Source organism: Coenobita brevimanus, chromosome 47, assembly GCF_032717465.1.
Source record: "Coenobita brevimanus isolate Jiangsu-jjx chromosome 47, ASM3271746v2, whole genome shotgun sequence".
Classification (NCBI taxonomy): Eukaryota; Metazoa; Arthropoda; class Malacostraca; order Decapoda; family Coenobitidae; genus Coenobita; species Coenobita brevimanus.
Window position 1 is genome coordinate 29,470,507 of NC_137000.1, and position 22,187 is coordinate 29,492,693.

A 22,187-nucleotide genomic window follows, 5' to 3' on the forward strand; every position below is an offset into this window, starting at 1 on the left:
GACAGGACGACGTAGAGGCGATTTGTTTGTGGCCACCCCAAACGGGATTGAGGCGTCTGGCAATAGATAGATAGATAGATAGATACTAAGTGTTAGTGTACAACCACCCTGTCACTAGTCTTGTCAGTTACTGAGTCCAAGAACTGAGCTGGATTGAGGCGTTGCCAGCTCAAGATAATGCTGAATCTGCCTATCAAATTCTGATTTTCATTACCGGAAAAAAAAAAAAAAAGATGATACAGTAAACTGATCATACACAGTTTTGACTTGCTTTTTAGGCAGTTTGATTGATATTACAAATACTGTATAGTGATACAGGATATGAAATAATGAGCTCTGTGCATTACAATATACATATAGCCAAGTTCCATGATATCAGACGTGTGTCAGAATATACAGTAGTTCACTCTCGAGCCTATTTTTCGGTTGTCTCCCCATATCCTTGCCGTCCACCTGTGTGTTGCTGTTAATTATTAGGTGTTCAGTGCTACCACAGAACACCTTCCACAACATTTTATGGTAAGAGACACAAAAGTTTCCCACTAGGATTCTATCTATTGGTCTGCTGTACAGTATCTATTGCCACATGCCATAATCCCATTAAGAATGGCCATATGACTTTTGAGTTGGTCGTTTTTCGGAATGGGGCACCAACCCTCCACCAGCCCACTTGTTGAGGGTTAATTATATTATTGAGTGAACGTATATTTATGATACATTTGTCATTTTTCTGTGGGTGAGTGCAGCACACCAAGCACACCCAGAACATAACACCCTTGATTAATACATTGTACTGTGATTTTTGTATTTCTTAGCCTTAGTCTTATTAACATTTATATATTACTCAGATCTACCCTGGTGAACAGACGTCCAGCAGCTATAGCAGTAATCCCGGCACCCCTGTTTCTGCCACTTCTCCACCCCCATTGACCTCTGGAGCCAACAGTGGGGCCCCTCAGCAATGGCCACAGCCTCACACGCCCACCTCTCCCCACTATGATCGTTCCCTTCCCATAGTAAGCCTCTTCACATATTTATATGCCTCTAGTAGTGATAGGATGTGGGGGGATGTTGTTTTGCACTGTAAGAGTAATGTTGTGTGGAGCACCATGTTAGATCCGAAGTTGTGTGGCTGCTTGCTGAAGTGGCTGTGTACCTGAGTATCCAAGTGGCTGTGTGCCTGGCTCTTTGCTGAAGTGGTTTAGTTTTGAGCAGTCATGTACCCAAGTGCCTTAGTGGCTGTGTGCCAAAATTCTCAAGTTGAAGTATACCCATGTGTTCAAATGGCCATGAGCCCTTGCATACACCATTCAGCTTGAGACCATAAAAATTAGTGTATTCTGCATGATGTAGTGTTCCTAGTTTGAGGCAGAGATTTGACCCAAGGGCTGCATAGAGGCAAGGAACAAAAAATACTCTATGATTTCTTAATTTCTTTATCCTGTATCTCTAATCATTTAAACTACTGTATTGCACTGTAATATCTTTGCTGGTGGTCTTAGTGAACAGTGCCAAATTTGTTCCATACATGGTCAGTGGTAGAATAATCATTTGACATGAAAAGTCAATATACAGTATAACAGTTCATTTTCATAGTTGTTCAGTACTGTACCAATGGTGGGACAATTCCCTTAAATTGTAGATATCACAGCTATTCCTATCCACTTCCAATTGTAGAATGCTTTTGTAACTGATGAAAGATATTGATCATTTACCATTGTATTTGTTTCACATATTCTGAGTATTGTCTTCATTGTCATCACCTCGACATAATTTCTCACGTTCACTTGGGGTGAGGAGTAGCAGAACTGCTATAGAGCCATCCTTTGATGTCTTTGGGAACAGGAGTTAGAGAAGAAAGTGATTGTAAGATATAGAGTCCTGTAGAGTTCCTTGCGTTTTGGGAAGTGCAACGCTGCATGCATACAAAGAAGGAAAGTTTTCGGGCACCCACTTAGCTATTCTGTAATGAACTAGCCCTTGTAGTCACCATTTGTAAGACACACACGAAATATATACATAATATTAAACAGAAATTTTTTTCTTGAATGGTCCAGGTGTACTGCTCACAAACTATCGAAAGGCAAACAATTATGCAGTGACTGTACGTATTACTGGTACTTGGTTTCAGTGTAAATCAGTTTTTTGGAGACAGATAAATTTGCTGTGTTTATATATATATATATACAGTGAGCCCTTATGTTTCGCGTGATTTGCGAATTTTGCTTTTGCAGAAAAGCCCAGAGTTTCCAAGAACTTATGTATCAATATCAATAATTCACCTTTCGCGTCAATATATGGGGTGCCGGTGGGCAAGGTGATCCTCAGCTGTTGTCCTCCATGTTGTTTTCACAGTTCCTGCCAGCTGTCAGACTGCGTGTGTGGTGCTATGGTAGTGATCTAAGTTGCACTTTTTTTTTTTTTTCCCAGCTATTGTTCTCATGTGGTCTACCTGTACTGTATTATGGCTTCCAATTCATTCATTAGAGGACCAGATAATAGTGGTGACGGTGAAATACCGGGAAGTTCAAAGGATTGAGGCAAGAAGAGAAAAGAACTTCCTGAGTATTGAGTCGGTGTGAAGAAGAAAAAGTATTTGGTAGAGGATAAGACAAAGATTTTTCAAGCTGGTGATCCATTTATTTAATGTTTCTTAACATTTTTACCTTATTCATATGGTTGTCAGTTATTGTGGTATCCTGTCAGATGGGAATTATATTTCTATCTATCTGTCTATTGCCAGATGCCTCAATCCCGTTTGGGGTGGCCACAAACAAATCGCCTCCAAGTCACCCTGTCCCCCGCCATTTCACTGCCCTGCTCCCAGCTCACACCCCCCTCTCTCATATACCTCTCCACCTCATCCCTCCATCTCATCCTCGGCCTCCCCCTCCCTCTTCCCCCCTCCACCTCACTCACATACACACTCTTCGTCAGTCTTTCACCCTCCATCCTCTCCACATGGCCAAACCACCTCAGCGTGTCCTCATAACGCTTCCTATCACATCCACATCCACACCACAACGCTCCTTTATATCCTCATTCGTCAGCCTGTCTCGCCATGTGACTCCACAGGCTCCTCTTAAATAACTCATTTCCACTGCTCTCACTCTTGACTTGTGTTCTTCCAACAACGTCCAAGCTTCACTTCCATAAGTTAGAGTTGGTATCACAATACTGTCATGTAGTAACTTTTGCACTTCCATGCTCACTTCCCTGTTTCTTATCACTGCTTTCAAAGAACCAGCAACCTTTCTTCCCTGCTGTACCCTTTCAAGCACCACCCTCCAAACCTCCATCCTTACTCATCACACTACCCAAGTACTTAAACGTACTCACATTTTCCAATTCCTCACCATCCAACCTCACTGTCCATTCACTGACTTGACCTCTCTAAGACCATCACTTTACTCTTCCCTACATTCACCTTTAGATTCCGTTTTTTATATTTCAAAAACAAGAAAAAGAGTGACTGGGAGGGGCTCTAGAACCAGTTAGATTTTTCATCCATCCATCCATCATCCAATCCTACATTGCCCCATGAGAGTGTAGAAGCCTGGGGCTAGGCAAGTTGGTCCTGACATTTAAGGTGAGATTGAGAGTTTTTTTTAATCATTGAATTAATACTTTTCGGTTTGTGAAATTCATGTTTCATGCCAACCTCATAGTACCAATTTGACGTGGAACTTAGAGGCTCATTGTATATACATATACCGTATATATATATATATATACAGTATATATATATATATATATATATATATCCTCAATATATAATATATCCTAAATATATGCAGGGAGGGGCTGACATTATATTGACAGCGAATATTTGATAACGAGGATTATAACAAACCCAGGTTTGATGTATACTGAACCTAATCTTGTTTGGCAGATACCTAAGAGTAGTAGTATTCACACTACTATATATCAAGTTTTCTGTGGATGTATTGAATAATGGTTTGTTAGCATGGTTATGGCACTGCTTGAGGGCTTGCACCCAAGCGAGAGTGAACGGAGGCTTGAGTGATTAATTTTCCATTAACATTTGGTGTTCATCAGGGATCATTAAAGTCCCTTATTGATTATTATTGTACTTGAAGCTTTCTCATGTGACGTCAGAAATGGACTCCCATGGGAGGTGCTCTGTGCTGATGGTTGGGTGTTGATCACTGACAGTGAGAGGGTAGCAGAGGAAAGATTTGGGAAGTGGAAAGATGGAATTGGGTGTAAGTGTTTGAGAGGAAAAGTGGATAAAACAAAATATATTAGGCATATCGTGATGCTGTCATAGCAGAAGTATGGCCATATACAGTTTGCCACAAAGATTTGGGAATTAACTTCATTTTGTTTGTGTCTGTGATAAGTGGGTACTTAAAGAGATTTAGCGGTACTAGAGGTTAGCTGTAAAATAATGCTGATTTAGATTGTGAAGTGTGTAAGTGAGAGCATATAAAAGGAGAGAGGTGGGAAAAGAATTAAACTTGCTGCAGAGTCTTGAATGTTTGGAAGTATTTTCTTGTTTGGGGTATATAATACGTGCTGGAGGTGGGGTTGTATCTAGCTCAGTAGCATGGGTAAGGAGTGGTTAAAAGAAGTTTAGGAAGTTGTTGCCTCTCCTGACATTGATGTTGCCTCTCCTGACATTGAGAGGACTGTCTCTGTGTGCCAGGTCCTTTTATGCAGCATGTGTTAGGAGTGTAATGCTCTGTGATAGTGAGACTTGAACAGTGAAGGAGAATATTTGTAGGCTAAAACATGTAGAGATGAGAATGATCAGATGGATGATGTAGTGTGTCCTTGAATGACAGGCTTAGGAGTGGTGAGAAATGTGAGATGCAGACCGAAAAAGACTTGGGACAGTGTCCTTTAGTGTGACCTCAGGGATAAGGGACTGAAGAGAGAGAGGTTTGTAGAGATTGAGCAGCTTGGAGAACTGCCATTACAGTACAGTAGTAGGTGACCAAGGCTGACACATGCAAGCGTGTTCGACCCTGTAAAAATTAAATGATAATTGTGACAGGTGGGACATTCACCATCCGCCCAGTTGTTGTAGCACAGTCTTAACCCCTAACAGGCGGGCGACGGTACGTAACATCCAGCCATTTTCGGTCCTAATTTATTGGTGAACTTGGGTGATAAGGCATCTTTGTCTCCTACTGTCCTGCCCTCTATTCTCCCAAGCCTTGAAACAAGTAAAATAGAATATATATAAGTTGTAGTGTAATAATTCTTCAAGCAAAATAGTATGTACATACATAGGTTTTATTGTTATAAGTGTTCAAGGATAATAGAAAACTATCTATCTATCTATCTATCTATTGCCAGACGCCTCAGTCCTGTACGGGGTGGCCACAAACAAATCACCTCCACGTCGCCCTGTCCCCCGCCATTTCACTGCCCTGCTCCCAGCTCACACCCCCCTCTCTCATATACCTCTCCACTCCATCCTTCCATCTCATCCTCGGTCTCCACCTCACTCACATACACTCTCCTTGTCAGTCTCTCACCCTCCATCCTCTCCACATGGCCAAACCACCTCAGTGTGTTCCTCCTAACGCTTCCTATCACATCCACATCCACACCACAACGTTCCTTTATATCCTCATTCGTCAGCCTGTCGCTCCATGTGACTCCACATTCTCCTCTTAAATAACTCATTTCCACTGCTCTCACTCTTAACTTGTGTCCTTCCAGCAACGTCCAAGCTTCACTTCCATATGTTAGAGTTGGTATCACAATAGTGTCATGTAGTAACTTTTTCACTTCCATGCTCACTTCCCTGTTTCTTATCACTGCTTTCAAGGAACCAGCAACATTTCTTCCTTGTTGTTACCCTTTCGAGCACTTCACCCTCCAAACTTCCATCCTTACTCATCACACTAGAAATAATAATCTATCTATAATATTTAGAAATAATAATAGAAAACACATACCTAAAATTATGAAGACAATGAATAGTGTAAAGAATGCATAAATGATAAATATAGTGTTCAGTGGTGAAGAAAAAGCAAATGAGTGAATAGTTTGCTAGCCTCACCCCAGGCATGACTGGTGATAAGCTGCCTGCCCGCGCTCCTCCCTCACTCCTCCCCTCCTCCTCCCACAGCCAGCAGAGGCATATTACCACGCATGTAACACCTCTTGCCTTCGTTTATCAACCATGTTCATCAATTTATGCATGTTTAGGCTTATTCCTTGATGTTTTTTTTCCGAATATATGCCTCCCCACATGGTCATATAATTGACAAGTTGCCCGACCATAAGGGGTTAAGATGACTACATGAATGATGGGCCAAATGGTATCTTACATAAGAGCATAAGAGGAGAGGACAACTGCAGTAGGCTGGTTAGCCCATGCTAGGCAGCTCCTAGAAGAGTAACTGAAATACTAGAATGAAATAAGGATAGCAAAGAAGAAGGCTCTCCCCTGTGCTCCAAACCCTAACATCCAAAGCCGGCAGGAAAAAGTCAGAAAGAACACCATGCAGGTATAGAAAAACTGTTGTGGAGATTTTATAAGAAAATGTGAAAGGAGAAAAAGAGACTGTCATAGTGTAACCTGAAAAGAAAAAATAATGAATTAGTATTGGTTGTTAGATTTTATTTATTTTTTCTTCTATACCCATCCCATATTTGTCATATGATTATCTAGCCTATGCTTGAAACTCTGTGGAAGAGGCTGTAACTACTTGACTAGGTAGCTTATTCCATTTGTCTATTACTCTGTTACAGTAGTCTTCATACAACACAAGATGTCAGAGAAATTGCCAATATGCTGGGAATCGAACCCGGGACTCTCAGGTGAGAGCCAGGCAGCATACCGGGTTCGATTCCTGGCATATTGGTAATTTCTCTGATGATTTTTCCTGTGTAAAAATACAGGTTCTTTCTTCAACACAAGAAGTGTTCTGCAAAACCTTGTGCAAAATCAAATTTGCGCTAAAACGTGACATATTTTTACATGCAAAATAGGGGGTTGGGTTCTAGGAGCCTTATATTTTTCATTAAAAATATATTATAGATAGATTATTACAAATATGTCTGCCTAAAGACACCGAAGACAATGTGTTTACATACGATCTCACCAACTGGACACATCAGTACATACTGCATTCTAACCTAACCCAACCAATTAGTTTTGCCCCCTAATATGCCCCATAAAAATTTTAATCACCAAGGATTGCCACTAAGCCTCTTGAAAGTCCTTATTACCAATCAAGCAAAAAACTTTTGACCTAAACAACATGTGAATCATGGCCACCCAGCATCAGGCATATTTCGGCAAGAATCACTTTCAGCTCTCATTATTAAAAAAAGAAAAAAAAAGAAAAAAAAAAATGCAAGAAAACCATTAGTCATCAACAATAAAGGGAAAAAAATGCTGTAAAGAAGTCGTCTGCATGGAGTGATTCCATATTTCTCACTTCTCAGATGCCCACAAATGCGGTAATCATGAATAATAAGCAAGTCAGCCAAGCAGTATAATTTGTATGACAGGATAATTCACAAGAACTGGACTCACATAATTATCTTACCTAACTGTGCATGTCAACACGTAGTGTCTTCACATATCGTAAGATCCGAATTTTCTCGACGAGAGACTGTCAGTTCATAACAAACATCGGACACAAAGCCTTTTTTTTTTTTTTCCCCACACTCGTTGTAGTAAAGGCAAAAACATGAATTTTACTGCTCCTTCATGATTAACTTGTTTTTCCAACAAAGAAAACTATCCACATCGTAAACACACCCGACTCATATCTGTCAGATCATTTGCATTTAAGCTCCCACAGCACATGCCACTTCATCCTACAATTTTACAAATTCATTTAGAATAAATGCTATTCTTGTGTTCATGGCACATTCAGGATGTTTAGGCATAACTGGAGTTACTTTGGAACCACATGCTCAGAGTTGTGAGAGGAAATGAGGATCAAGGAAGTAAGCAAATTTCTCATCACAGCGACTGTCTAAGCAACACTGAGGCAGGCTGTGGCAGGTGGTATGGGACATGGGTCACGTGGATCGGGTCGGGTCGAGGAAGCCGATCATTGACCGACAAAAGCATAACACATGAGTTGTATATGGAATTCCAATACACGTACCTAAATGCACCCATTTTCCACAGTTTCTCTCTCACAACTGAGTGGTATTACCGTGCTATTGAGTAATTATGGGAGAAATTAAATGTCCGTGTTATTGTAAGATCGTTGTATCGTTTTGTCTTAAATCGCGACTCTGTTGTACCAAACCAATTTCTACCTATTTCCCTACCGAAACAGAATTTTTCTGGTTTGAAACCATTACTTCTAGTATAAGCACCTTATTAATATCTCCTTTATTTATACCCTTCATCCACTTAAACTCCTCAATTAAGTCTCCCCTTACTCTACGCCTCTCTAGTGAGTGCAGACTTAGTCTTTTTAGTCTGTCTTTGTATGACAGGTTCCGAATATCATGTATCATTTTCGTCATTCTTCTCTGTACATTTTCTGACAAGTTAATATCCTTTCTATAGTAAGGACACCAAAATTGTACGGCATAGTCTAAATGTGGCCTTACTAATGCTAGATAAAGTTGCAATATTACTTTTGATGACCTATTGCTCATGCATCTCGAAATATATCCCAGGACCCTATTTGCTTTATTTCTCGCATTAATACACTGTTGCCTTGATTTGAGGTCTTTACTAACCATAACTCCTAGATCTCTCTCACATTCCAATTTACTAATTTCTTTGTTATCTAAGCTGTATTTAGTATCTCCAATGGTCTTGCCTATGTTAAGTACTTTACAATTTTCAACATTAAATTCCATTTGCCAAATTTTAGACCATTTGGACAATATACTGTATTGAGGTCCTTTTTTAAGTTACGGCAATCGTCATTGAAGTTAATGATATGCCTTATTTTTGCATCGTTGGCAAATTTGCTGATACTGCTAGTGATTCCTAAGTCTAGATCATTTACATACGTATACAGTAATCCCTTTATTATCAGGATGCACACTAACCGGACACCCCACTACCCGGACATTGTGGGCCTGGGCTTTCGGACCAAAAAAAAAAAAAAAAAAAAAAAAAAATCCACCCATAATTTGAACTTGGCGCACAGCGCCGAACAGCTGTGTTTATACACGGCCGCCAGCCCCTGCTGTTCCTCCCCTCCCAGTTACCGCCTAACTACCATCACGAGCAAATGCTCATCGCAGTGGATGCCGCACATGCCAGTTTTTGTTAATAAACAGTGAATAAACTCCAATACCTTGCCACTAGACCACATGGGAATTTAGTGTTGTGCAGTGTTAAGAAATTAGAAATGAGAGTGCAAAGGATTAAGTGTGGAGTGCAAACTGGCGGTTGAAACTGGCATGGCACATTTAAGAACAGAATGTGCAGTGTTAAACAGTTATAACTCACAGTGCAAAGAATTAAGTACAGCACAACACTGGATTACTGTACATGCTACAAGAGCATTTTCACCACTGCCAGAGCCTTAGAGGAGGTGGCCACAGACATGCTGTAAGTACCCTGTACACTGCTAAATATTTTCCATACTCACTTCTAATTTCTCATTCTTTGGTTCCTTTTCATGTATTTCATGCTTTATGTCCCATATTTGTGTGAATAGGGTCTTAAATTGTTGCTATGCATGGCCAGTAGGGAATTAGGTGGCTTCCAAAGTTAGGCTGGGTTTGGGTCCATTAGTACCAGTCCAGGAGGCAGGGGCCCAATATCCGGACAAAACCACTTCCCGGACATGCCTTTGGCTGTATTACATCAGTTATTGGGAAGATTACTGTACTGTGGGGCACCAACTTTCGTGCCTGATTGGGACCAAAAATAATGTGCAAAAGTTGAAATCGCGAAGTTGGGGCATAGTCCTTATGACTGAAATGCTAATTGGTTCCTGGCTAACCCAAAGTAACACCAGATTTTCATTTTCACTTGCAGTACAGTACAGTACATCAAGTCAATATTGTGCATTGCATTGTGAGATACAAACAATAAATACATATTATATGAGGAGAAACATACCGCAGAGACCAGGTTGAGTTGTTTAATGGATGCTGGGGGTAAGTATCCGAAGCACATGGTAGGGTTATTGGGTCCCACCAGCCACCTTGGCGCCACCACTCACTGTCAGCCGCCTCACCGCCACCTCTCGCTGCCTCACTACCACCCTCCCTCTCTCTCTCTCTCTCTCTCTCTCTGCCTCCTCATGTGCCACTTGATGCAACACTTCCACTTTATGCTGAATTTCCTCTTGTGCTAGGTGCTTTTCATTTCATTTCATTATCATACTGCCATTTCTTCACACCAACATGATACTTTCTTTTTGCCTTAGCCTTTCCTCCCGATTTTGAAGGTCTCGGGCACTTTTCTATCACTACCACTACCTCCTGGCCCTCCCTCCACACCACCAGGCCCTTTCCCCGCACCACCATGTATGGTAGAGGCCAGTGAACCATGAGAATCCAACACAATGGAGCCAGCGGCGTTCATACACAATGGCGGGAGTGGGTAGACTGAGTGTTGACATGACGTCATTCAAGATGGCGGCGGGTTGCAGGCGGGCAGTGCGGAAAATTCAAAGTTCAAAATATTGCCCAAAACCCGACATTTGTGCACGAAACTCGATTTTTTTCACGCAAAAGTGGAAGTTCGGGAATATTTGGTCTATGCTGCGAAAGTTGAATTTGCGAAACCTGTTGTTGCGAAACTTGGTGCCCCACTGTATAATAAATAATAAGGGACGGAGTACTGAACCCTGTGGTACACTGCTAGTTGCTAATCCCCAGTCCGGCTTAGTTCCATTTATTAATACTCTCTGCTTTCATCCTTTCAGCCATGATTCTGTTCATTTTAAGATACCGCCCTCTATACTGTGTGCTTGAACCTTTCTAACTAACCTTTCGTGTAGGAGCCTGTCAAAAGCTTTACTGAAGTCCAGATAAATAATATCGTAAGCTTTATCGCTATCTACTGCCTCATAGACATCCAAGAAGAATTACAAGTTTGTGAGGCAGGATCGTCCTTGCCTGAATCCGTCCTGACTTTCATTTATAAGATTAAATCTTTCTAAGTGTTCTCTAATCATATTTGTCAAAATTGACTCCAGCATTTTTCCTACTATTGACATTAGACTTAATGGATGATAATTTGACACAGCTGCTTTATTACCCTTTTTAAAAATGGGCACTATTTTTGCAGTCTTCCATGCCTCTGGAACTTCTGAAATTAAAGAGTCATTAAATAACGTTAAATGTGGCTGACATAATTCTTCTTTGGTTTTCTTTATAATTTTTGCATATATATTGTCCAGACCTGGTGATTTTTGAAGTTTTAACTTATTAATTTCTTTCATTACGCCCTCCTTACTAATGGTTATTTTACTAAGAATATTTTCTGTATTATTTTTGCAAATACAGTACAGTATTTGCTGCTTGAGTGACCAGGTCTAAATTTTCCTTGGTAAATCTATCTATCTATCTATTGCCAGATGCCATAATCCCGTAAGGGGTGGCCATTTGACTTTGAGTTATTTGTTTTACGGGGAGGGGCACTAACCCTCCACCAACCCACTTGTTGACACGTAGGGAGCACGTATGGTTTGGTTATATGGTTACCACCCAGCGTTGTAAATGGTTTCTTGGCTTACAGGAAACCATTTGGCTTGTCACTCAATGTAAAGCCACCTGTAAAGGAAAGAAAAGCAATAAGAAGTGACAGGAAAGATGGGAGAAATAGGAAGAGAGGAGGACATGCACAGAAAAAGAATGATAAAGGCTAAGGAAGAAGTAGGCAGCACTATATCAAGTGAGTGGATGATGGTGAGAAATAGGAAGAGAGGAGGACAGGCACAGAAAAAGAATGATAAAGGCTAAGGAAGAAGTAGGCAGCACTACATCAAGTGAGTGGATGATGGTCACCACCACCTACCACGTCTTGGTAAATACTGATATGAAATAATTATTTAGGATGGAGAACATTTGGTAAATACTGATATGAAATAATTATTTAGGATGGAGAACATTTGGTAAATACTGATATGAAATAATTATTTAGGATGGAGAACATTTCTTTATCTTCACTGGTAATGTCACCTGATTCTGTTCTGAGAGGTCCTATCCTATTGTTATTTTTTGTATGGTACATTTGATAAAAACCCTTGGGGATTTCTTTCGATTCACTAGCAACCTTAATTTCATAACTTCTCTTTGCTTTCCGTATCTCCCTCTTTACTTCTTTATTCAAAATCGCGTACCAGTTACGTTAGTGTTCCTCTCCATGTTGTATTTTTCTAAATATTCCTTTCTTTACACCTGTGAGAGATTTTAATCTGTTGTTTAACCATCTTGGTTCTGAATTATTCGTTCCAAACGATTTTGAAGGGATATATCTATTTTGGCCTCTGTGTATTATATTTACTATCTCATTATATTTCTCACTGGCCGAATGGCTGCTTGGTACTAGACCTGAGCTAATCCTCATCACCTGAACTACACTTCCACCTATGACCTGACCTTCCCCAGAGACCTGGCAGACATTCCCACCCATTTCCTGCCCCTCACCTGTGACCTGGGGTTCCTCACTGATCTGGCTTTCCCTAATATAGCTATTCTCCCAATGGAATACCATTCTAAAATAAGCTGTTAGTCCATCAAAATCTCCTAGGTGAAAATTAGGAACGGTGGAGGTATTTTCAGTGGAACAGATATCCCAAATAAATTTGAACAAACCTCGATTTAAGGGACCTCAGTTTAAAGGATTTCGGATTTAAGGGACTCCATGTTCTACCTGACAAACAGACAAGACCATTCAAAAATGATACGTAATGTCTAGGTTATACACATTAATATATTATTTTATACAGTACCCATGAAATAATATTCATAATCATATAAATAAGTGAAACAGTCATTGCATTTCGTAATAAGATTATCTTTATATGTGGTACAACAATGGACAGTTTCAAGTACGGGACGTTTTCAAATAAGGGACAAGTTGAATCCCCATTTAGTCCTTTAAATCGAGGTTTGAGTGTAATTTCTTCATGATCGCAATTACCAAGTCATCCACTAACCTATGTATCACTAATGACATTTTCTTTATTAACTAAAACCAAATCTAGTATATTTTTACCTCTGGTGGGCTCCCTGATATACTGATAAAGGAAATTATCCTGTACTACCTCTAGAAATTCCTCTGACTCTGCATCCCCTGTCTGATTTCGCCAGTCTATCCTTGGCAGATTAAGATCCCCTACAATTATTACTAAGCTGGACTGTGACACTTTCCTAATTTCCTCCCAAAGGTATTTACTATCTGCTGTGCTTAATTTTGGAGATCTGTAAATAGCTCCCAAGACTAATTTCTCCCTGTTGTTACTAATTTCAACCCAGACACTTTCTGTGTCTCTATATACTTTGATGTCGGTTTTATTGTACCAGTTTAATGAATCCTTTACATAAATAGCTACCCCCCCCCCCTTTCTTCCCAAACGGTTTGACACAAAAATATAGCCCTTTATCTGATATTCTGCTAAAAATTCTTGAGTGTCTGTATTCATCCAAGTTTTACTAATAACAGCAATATCTATTTTCTCTGTACAAATTAAAGCCCTCAGTGCATTCATTTTATTACGTAAACTCCTGCTGTTTGTGTAGTACACTTTCAGATTATTATAAGTAGTTATACCACTGCCTTGGGACTTACTTTTTTTTATTTTGTTAATAGCTGGGAAACTCTTTACTTTACTGATACTGTATAACAATTGTTTGTACTATCACTTATTGCCCCTCTGTCATCGCTTGTTCTGTCCTCTATCATCGCCTGCTCATTTTGAGGTGCCTGAGTGGATGTATCTACACCTGTGGTTAAACTGTTATTCTTACTTTTGCAAGTCTTGTTGCATCTATCCAAACCTGATGATGATGATTCCTGAGTGTAGTTGCTGAAACTTCCTGTACATCTAATTCTCAACCTCAAAAAAAAAAACTCTAACTCCCTATCTGTCATTCCAGCTAAAACAGTATCTTGTTATTGTGGAAGCCATATAACAAAATTATGCCTGATAGTGTAATGAGTCAAGGTGTTCCTGCTGAATGTGGGCCTAAAAAGGTTTATATCTTAGATGGTTGGGATTTATTCACATAATGCCAGTCATGGGTGAGTGAGGTTGGTTGCCCTCACCTTAAATGTAAGGACTGAGTAGCCTAGCCCCGGTCCTCAGGCCCAAACTTGATGGTGAAACAAAAAAGGATTGGATGATAGCTAGGTAAATGTGAGTAATTTGGCAGAAGACCTGAATGAGCGAAACTGTGCCAGTGAAGTGGAAGAAAGTCACGAGTTTTTAATTTTGTGCAGAAGTAAAGATGACCAGTGTGAGTGTATTATTGCCATGGAGTGAGGGAGACATATGCTGTAGAAGTACTGTATATGGAAAAATTATGATGTTAGGGTGGAGGGATGGGGGAACCATAAGAGTTTGATGAATGATTTTGGACATAGTGGGGAGTGTGTGAACCATTTAAAGATTGACAACAGTCATAAGAGAGTGCAGGATGGTTTTCACAAAAAAATCTCTAGCACACAGGCATTTGACCACACCTTTCCTGGCAGGAATTGGTTAACTGCAAAATCATGTTGCTATATTTCACTAAATATGTGTGCATGTGCGGTTTGACTTTTGCCCTTTAAAAGGCCTAAATCCAAAAAAATGATTTTTTTTTTTTTTTTTAGGGAAAAGGAACCTAAGGCCAGATACCTATAAGATTTTTCCCTCCAAGAAAATATAAAATAACAAGAGAGACAAATTCAAGAATTCGAGATCCGTTGATTTCGTGGTTCCTGGTCACACTGCATTTAAAAGACACATCATAGACAGTAGGAAATGCAAAGAGAGGATGACAGTTCCAGAGGTGTCCTTTTGTTTACATGAAAGACTGGGAGTATTGGTTAACTCTTGCATTATACAGTAGAACTGGACAAAAAAAGGGATGACAGTTTGGTGCTAGATGGGTGTTACATGCTTGTCATTATGGTGGAGGGATGCAAGCAGACATTTTAGAGAAGCAGTAACCATTCAAGTAGCAACAGAAGAATAATATTGGTTCAGCAAAGTGGTGAAGAAACAGAGGTTGAAGGGAATCAGTAAGAGGAAAAGAATTAATGGGTTGAAAAGTCTTTGACTCCACACTGTTGAGAAGAGCTGTATGTGGGTAGCCTCCCCACAGTGTGAGAGTTGTACTCTACACGGGGACAAATAAAAACCCTGTATAAAGCCAACAACTGTGCAGGGATAAAGAAGGCACAGAGCCAGCTTAGCACACCTAATCTCTTGGAAGTAGATATTGCAAGTGAGGTAGTGTGATCTTTCCAAGATAAATCGTGAGAGAATGAAATCCAACGTATGTTCAGTGATGATGCAGGGGATATTTGTCTTAGGAACAGTTATTCATAAATTTCAGTGAATTGAAGAAATGAAAGAATAGTACCAAACTGAAAAGCATTTAGAAGGATAAAACTGAACAAATACAGTACAGTTTCAACCATAATATAGATACCATAAGTATTTGCAGTTATGACAAATAGTGGAGAGAGCATGTGAGATGAGTGTCGGGATGTTGGGGTAATTGTGTTATTTGATGATCTAGAAAGGAGTTGTGATAGAGTGGGTGGGGGGGATTAGTTATATCTATCTATCTGTCTATCTATTTATCCATCTATCTATTGCCAGACACCTTAATCCCTTGTACAGGATGGCCACAAACAAATCGCCTCCACATCACCCTGTCTCGTGCCATTTCACTCTACTTTAGCTGTTCATCAACCTACTTCCTTATTCCTTTCTTCATGGATTTCATAAACTTCTTAATCAAACCACTCTATGCAACCAAAACATATATATATATCATCATCATCATCCGGACTTCCTTTCCCACCCAAGGGCAGGGCTAGGCGTAGCAATGTCCAGACAGCCCAAAATCGCCCAATCCAATGGGCCACGCTTCCACTCACTCATCATTCAAGCCCCCAGAATCCTGGCTCTGTCGGATTCACCAAAAACATTCACCACGTTCTGTAGCTTCACATAATCGTATCCAAAAGAGTCAATCCAGACGCTGCCACGTTAAAAAGGGAATTTGTCTAACCAGTTATTTCATTATATCCCTAAGGGATTCATTAAACGAGTTTAAATTAGGATAGGTTAATGAAGGTTAGGTTAAATTAGGCTGCAGTTAAGTTAGGCTAGGATAATATAGGTTAAGTTTAGGTTAGGTTTGAAAGATTAGTTTGGTAAAGTTAAGTTAGGTTAATTTATATGAACATTTAGCATATGTTCAGCGTTCATACAAATAAACCTAACTCAACCTAACCTAACTTACCTAGCGTAACCTAACCTAAACTTAACCTGACCTAGTCGCAACCTAAATTAACCCAGCCTTAATTAGAATTAACCCTTCCTAATTTAAATTCATTTAATGAATTCCAAGGGAATTTCGTAAAATTTCTGGTTACACAAATTCCCTGTAACATATGTGTATATATATATAACTATTGAATGGTGTGAAGAGCTTAAGTGATCGTGGTTAAGCACATGTAAAAGCGGATGGTTGCCTAAATGAATGGTTCAGTATTAGTGTATTATGACAAGGGTGTGATGTGCCAATTGTTTTTCAGTATATACAGTACATGTATAGGGTTGTGAGAGCTAGAAACTAAAGTAGTGAATTGAAGGTGAAGCTGGTGAAAAGTAAGGAAGGGTGGATTATTCCATTTATGCTGGTGACACTGAAGTTCTTGCAGAGAAGTGCAAATTTTAGATACTTTCTGCAAGTGGTAAGGTTTGATGATGGTTATTGATAAATTGGAAATGATGGGTATTGAGAGTGAAGGTAACTTTCAGCGTGATATTCCAGTGAATGGAGAGAGTCTTGAATTGCTGGAAGATTGTTGGAAAAGAGAGGTGAATGTATGAGGAATATTAAGATTGGGATGGCTTATGGAGGAAAGATGGCCATTGCTGCAGCAGCCTTGATTCAGAATAGAAAATGGAGTAAGGAGGCTTAAGTAGGACTGCATTGTATATCGTAGTCTACATTTATGTATGGCCGTGAAGCATTGGTAAGACGAGAGAATGAAAAGTCAGGATTAAGACTGGTCCAAATGTCTATCTATCTATCTATTGCCAGACGCCATAATCCCGTATGGGGTGGCATGTGATTGTTGATAAATGTTTTGTTTGCATAGTGTGGTTTGATTAAGAAGTTTATTAAATCCATGAAGATAGGAGTAAGGAAGTAGGTTGATGAACAGGTAAAGTAGAGTACATAGATAGTATGGTCATTGGCCATTTTGAGAGAATGGATATACTGTACTGCAGTTAGGATGATGAAAAAGGTATGTGTGAGTGAATTTGTAAATAGGAGGAAGTGTGGTAAGCTAGGAGGGTTGATTGATATGGTAAATAGATGTGTGAGACAACAGGGCTTTGAAGTTGAGGAAACTAAGTAATTGGCAAGGCAATGAAGTGGATGGATGAAGTATGTACAACTTGGCACGTGACAAGGATTTGGCATTCCTTTGGTAACTTAGAACTGTAGATGGAGTGACCAAGACCGATAGGTGTATGCGAAATCATCACCACCTAGGCCTTTTACCATCCAAGGATAGATTGAGGTAGGGTCCGGAGAACAAGAAGGAAAACTAAGGTTTGCCCAGTTGAATGGCTATACTCATTCACTTACCATTCAAGCCCTCAGAATCCTGTCTCCACCTCACAGGTGCACCTTCCATGCATAATATGCTCTTCATAACAGCCTGTCAGACAGAGTCAGTCCAGTGATTATGAAGTTAAATACGGGTATCAAACCCTGATTACACTCTCCTTTGTACAAAATCCGTCCAAACAGCTTGATCCACTGTCAGTTCCCTAGCCTCATCACCCCTCTCTCTCTCTCTCTCTCTCTCTCTCTCTCTCTCTCTCTCTCACACACACACACACACACACACACACACACACACACACACACACACACACACACACACACACACACACACACACACACACACACGCCAAAGATGGGGGGAGGTATGCATTTGAAAGTGGGACGAAGTACAGTACAGCAAGAAAATGATAGACAAATGAAAGTGTGTGTGTGTGTGTGTGTGTGTGTGTGTGTGTGTGTGTGTGTGTGTGTGTGTGTATTTACCTAGTTGTGATATACAGGAAATGAGCTATGCTCGTGTGTGTGTGTGTGTGTGTGTGTGTGTGTGTGTGTGTGTGTGTGTACCGTACTTTGTCCCACTTTCAAATGCATACCTCATCCCATCTTTAGGTGGGAACTATAATTGGGATGATGGTGATAACAGCTTACACATTGTGTAGTGATCACTTTTTCAGTAAAAATTCATTACAAAATACAGTACTGATAGGATTATCCTCACTGTAATTATTCATTTGAACTTGTGGATTAACATTGTGTCTAATATCTGGGTGAAGGCCTTGTTATGAACAACAGTCTCACTTCATTTTTTCATTGTACAAGTAGCCTTACAGCTGTCAGAGGGTATGAGTATAGGCACAAATATTTAGTATGTGAATGACTGCTAGTGTGCCTGTAGATGGATTTTTATGAGTTTAAGGTAAAGGGTTGATATATATCCTTCAGTAAAGCCATATATGTTGTAGTATGAAAAAAAAAGTTCCTTAAAGTGAGTCACTTGTCATGGTTCAGTATGTAGGTAATGAATTTTAAGCTTTGGATAGATGCATAGAAAGGAAACCAGTTGATGTTATATTAGGTACCAGGAGTTATGTAGGTCCAGCTTCCAAAATAGTTGGTCAGGGTTTATTGTGGTAGGTGAATGGTATTACAGGAGCATAGATTAAAATGGCAAACTTTCAGATTAAATGTTGCTGGAATATTAGATTACAAAAAGAACTTCTTAATAAACACTTAATAGTTGTCCCTACTATGCTGCACACCACTAAAGTTCAGCAAATATTTAATAGAGTGATTGAGTTTGGGAAATGAGCTTTCTTTATTAAAAGAAACAGTTAGTTCCATCTTTGGAATTGGATAGGAGAAAAAAGAATTGCTCCCAAACCAGTTGTGACAGTACTTAAGTTGTCTCTGCTTGGAAATAGCAAAGTATGCAGTGCCTAATGTTTCCTCTGGAAAAATTGCTAGTCTAGTTGCAGAACTTTTGGAATGATGAAATGTAGCACTTTTTTTTTTTTTTTTTTTTTTTTTTTTTTTTTTAATGACAACATTGCATGTTGTCCTGTCCACTGACTTGGCATGATTATTTTTTTATCTGTATTTATGACTGCACCACATTTTGCATGTTAGTTCACCTTTTCACTTAAGTTTGCATGGTTATTATACATTTTTCTTTTCTTCTTCTTTGTTGCACTATAGCCTCGTATGGCAGAGGAGAACTTAGAGTCCGCAATCGACTACCTGCGGGATATTGAGGTAATGATGCACCCTCTCTTCTGCTTTGGTTTGTCTTGTTTTCTTTATTAAATGCAAGAGTGGCTTTATATTTTCAAATTACATGGTTATGTGTCTGCATATTTCGTGTGCATATAGAATAAGTAATAAGTTTCTAATTGTTTTTGTGAATCTGATTTTTTTTTTTTTTTTTTTTTTTTTTTTACTGCAAATCCAGTAAAGCACTATATTAATCTGAGTTAAAGCCTGTATACTCTTGCTTATCAAAGCTTACTTTTTTTATAATTACTTTGGTCATGTATTGACTCATACTTAGTGCAGTAAAATAAGTTTTAAAGATTAATGGGTAATTCATACCTCTGAACATTACTGTTTGTTGAAACTTGTCTTAGTTGTGGAATTCAAGTTTAAGAATTGTGCACTAAGAGCAGATCAGTGTGGAAGCCGTTGTAAATGAAATAAGTTCAGATTCTGGAAACCGTAGTTATTAGCATTTACTTTGTAGGACAACATTTAAAATGTTCTCCTGTCAAGCAAAATTATTAATCTTTATGTGTTAATTCAGATGGTTAATAGGTACTCAGTGAAGGTTCATTGTGGAAGTTTTCACTTGTATATAATGTTGAAATAATGATGCAGTAGGCAGAATGTATGATCATATTTTGTTTCGTGTTATGTCCTTTTCTGTACTAATGTGGGTTTATATGTATTACAGGGGTCAACGAGAGGGATAGATGAGAGACTGGAGGATGCAGTGAATGTCCTGCGGGTCCATGCAGAGACCACTGGCAGCCTTCCTGGAGCTAGCCCTCATTTGGCTCCTCCTCCTCATGGTGCCTCCCTTCCACCCTATCCTCCAGCCCTCGATTCACACCTCGCACCACAACCCAACTCCACCTTCACTACGCTTGGCTCACACTCACAAGAACTGAAAGGCCTTGGGGTTCCAGGTTAGAGATATTATGATTTTATATTTCCCCATTATGATGATGATGATGATATACTTGTATTTCCCCATTCATACATTATTGAATCCTTTATTGCACTACCAAGACCATAAAGGCCAGGGGTTAGGCTGCTCAGTTCAATCATTTGAGAGAAAAGTAACTAATTTGTCCGCCTTTAAGGAGCATTTTGTGCGTGGTACACTCCAGCTATCCCTTGAATGTATTGTAAACTCTTGTGGGCTATACCTGGTTGAAGTACCATACCACACAAGACCAGTTAGATTTTCATCTGTTGGTTATAGGTTATAGGTTTACCACCCAGAGTAGTACAAAAAATTGTGACGTGTTAATTAAGTATCAGGGGGGAGTTAATGGTTACCCCCACTTTAAATCTCTGAACTGTGTTGCCTGGCCTCATGCCATTTTGCTTTTGATGGGGCAGTACAGGATTGGATGATTGCTTAATGAGTGGATTTTTTTTTTTTTTTTTTTTTTTCCATGAAGCTTTGAGATACAGCATTTACCATAAATTTTGACAACTTTTATGTCTTAGCTCGTAATTGCTGACATTTTTATTAACCTAGGTGGTAGGTGGGGACACTCAACATCTACTCACTCAGTGTAGTGCTGCTTTGGGTGTCTGCCCTTTCCTCTCTTCCTTCCTTCCTCTTCTGTCTTTCTTTCCTTCATTCTTTCCTCATTCTTCTGTCTATGGGTGACTTTACACTCCCTCTGCTGTCTTTCTTTTTTCATTCTTTCCTCGTTCTTCTGCCTGTTGGTGACTCTACATTGAGTGACAAGCCAAATGGTGTCTGTACACAAGGAAACCATTTACTATGCTGGGTGGTAACCATGTAACCAAATTATGACAACTGGTGGCATAGTGAGTAATGTAGTCGCTTCAGTCAGATTGAGCCTGTGTAGGTTGATATCCAAAGGGTGGTTAGGGTTTATTGCTCATGATTGCCACTCAGGGATGAGTGAGGCTGGTCACTGTTATCTTAAATGTCAGGACCAACTTGCCTAGCCCCGGGCTCCTATGCTCCTCATGGGGCAACGTAGGATTGTATGATGGATGGATTATTAACCGTGAATTTTGACAACTCTTAATGTTTTTCCTCATATTTGCTGACATTATTGCACTGTTTTACAAGAAAAATGTGAAGGAAGTTTGGAAATTTGTGAAGAAAAGTATGCTGGAAGCAGAAGTGGTAAGAAAATAATCTAAAGAGGTAAGAAGAGAGGTAATACATGGTTTAATAATAATAAAGGTGTAGCCTTAAAGGTGAAAGAAGAAGGTATGGATGATGCTTTAGAGAAGTGTACCTACACTAGTAAGAGAATGAAGAAGAAATGTAGGAAAGCCAAACAAAAAGCAAAATGGATGATAAAGGATGCCAGAATGCCAGTGGATATTGAGTATGGAAGAAAGATAAGTGATCAACACTAAAGTGATGAAACAATCCAGTGAGACAGTAAAGGAAGCTAGGGGATGAAGGAGAAGAGAGAGTTGGCAGGTAAAATTTAGGCTGTAGATAGTATTTTGCTAGAAGATGAGGATGATGTTGAGAGATCGAGAGAATATTTAGCCTTCAGACAGCAACAGATAAGGGAGGTGGTAGACAAGTGGAACAGGGACTTATCAGCAGAAGGGGGAGACAGGCTGTCAGCATAGTGCAGACTGTCTTCAGAGTGGCATGGGATTCAGGGAAAGTACAGTGCTAGAATCTGGGGAACAGCAGTCTTAGTTTCTTTGTGTAAAGGAAATGGGAGTAA

At 39.6% G+C, this 22,187-nt stretch overlaps 1 protein-coding gene across 5 annotated transcripts in view; it reads left to right on the forward strand.

The window, feature by feature from the left end:
• LOC145399071 (transcription factor 12-like) overlaps positions 1-22,187 on the forward strand; it is a 185,809-nt gene that overhangs the window by 56,233 nt on the left and 107,389 nt on the right. For 4 of the 5 annotated variants that reach the window (XM_080271822.1, XM_080271821.1, XM_080271823.1 and 1 more), the window contains exons 5-7: positions 849-1,016; positions 19,429-19,485; positions 20,180-20,414. In XM_080271822.1, coding sequence (XP_080127948.1) covers positions 849-1,016; positions 19,429-19,485; positions 20,180-20,414 — 460 coding nt within the window. The remainder of the gene's footprint in view (positions 1-848; positions 1,017-19,428; positions 19,486-20,179; positions 20,415-22,187) is intronic. The other variant, XM_080271824.1, reaches the window with a different exon arrangement.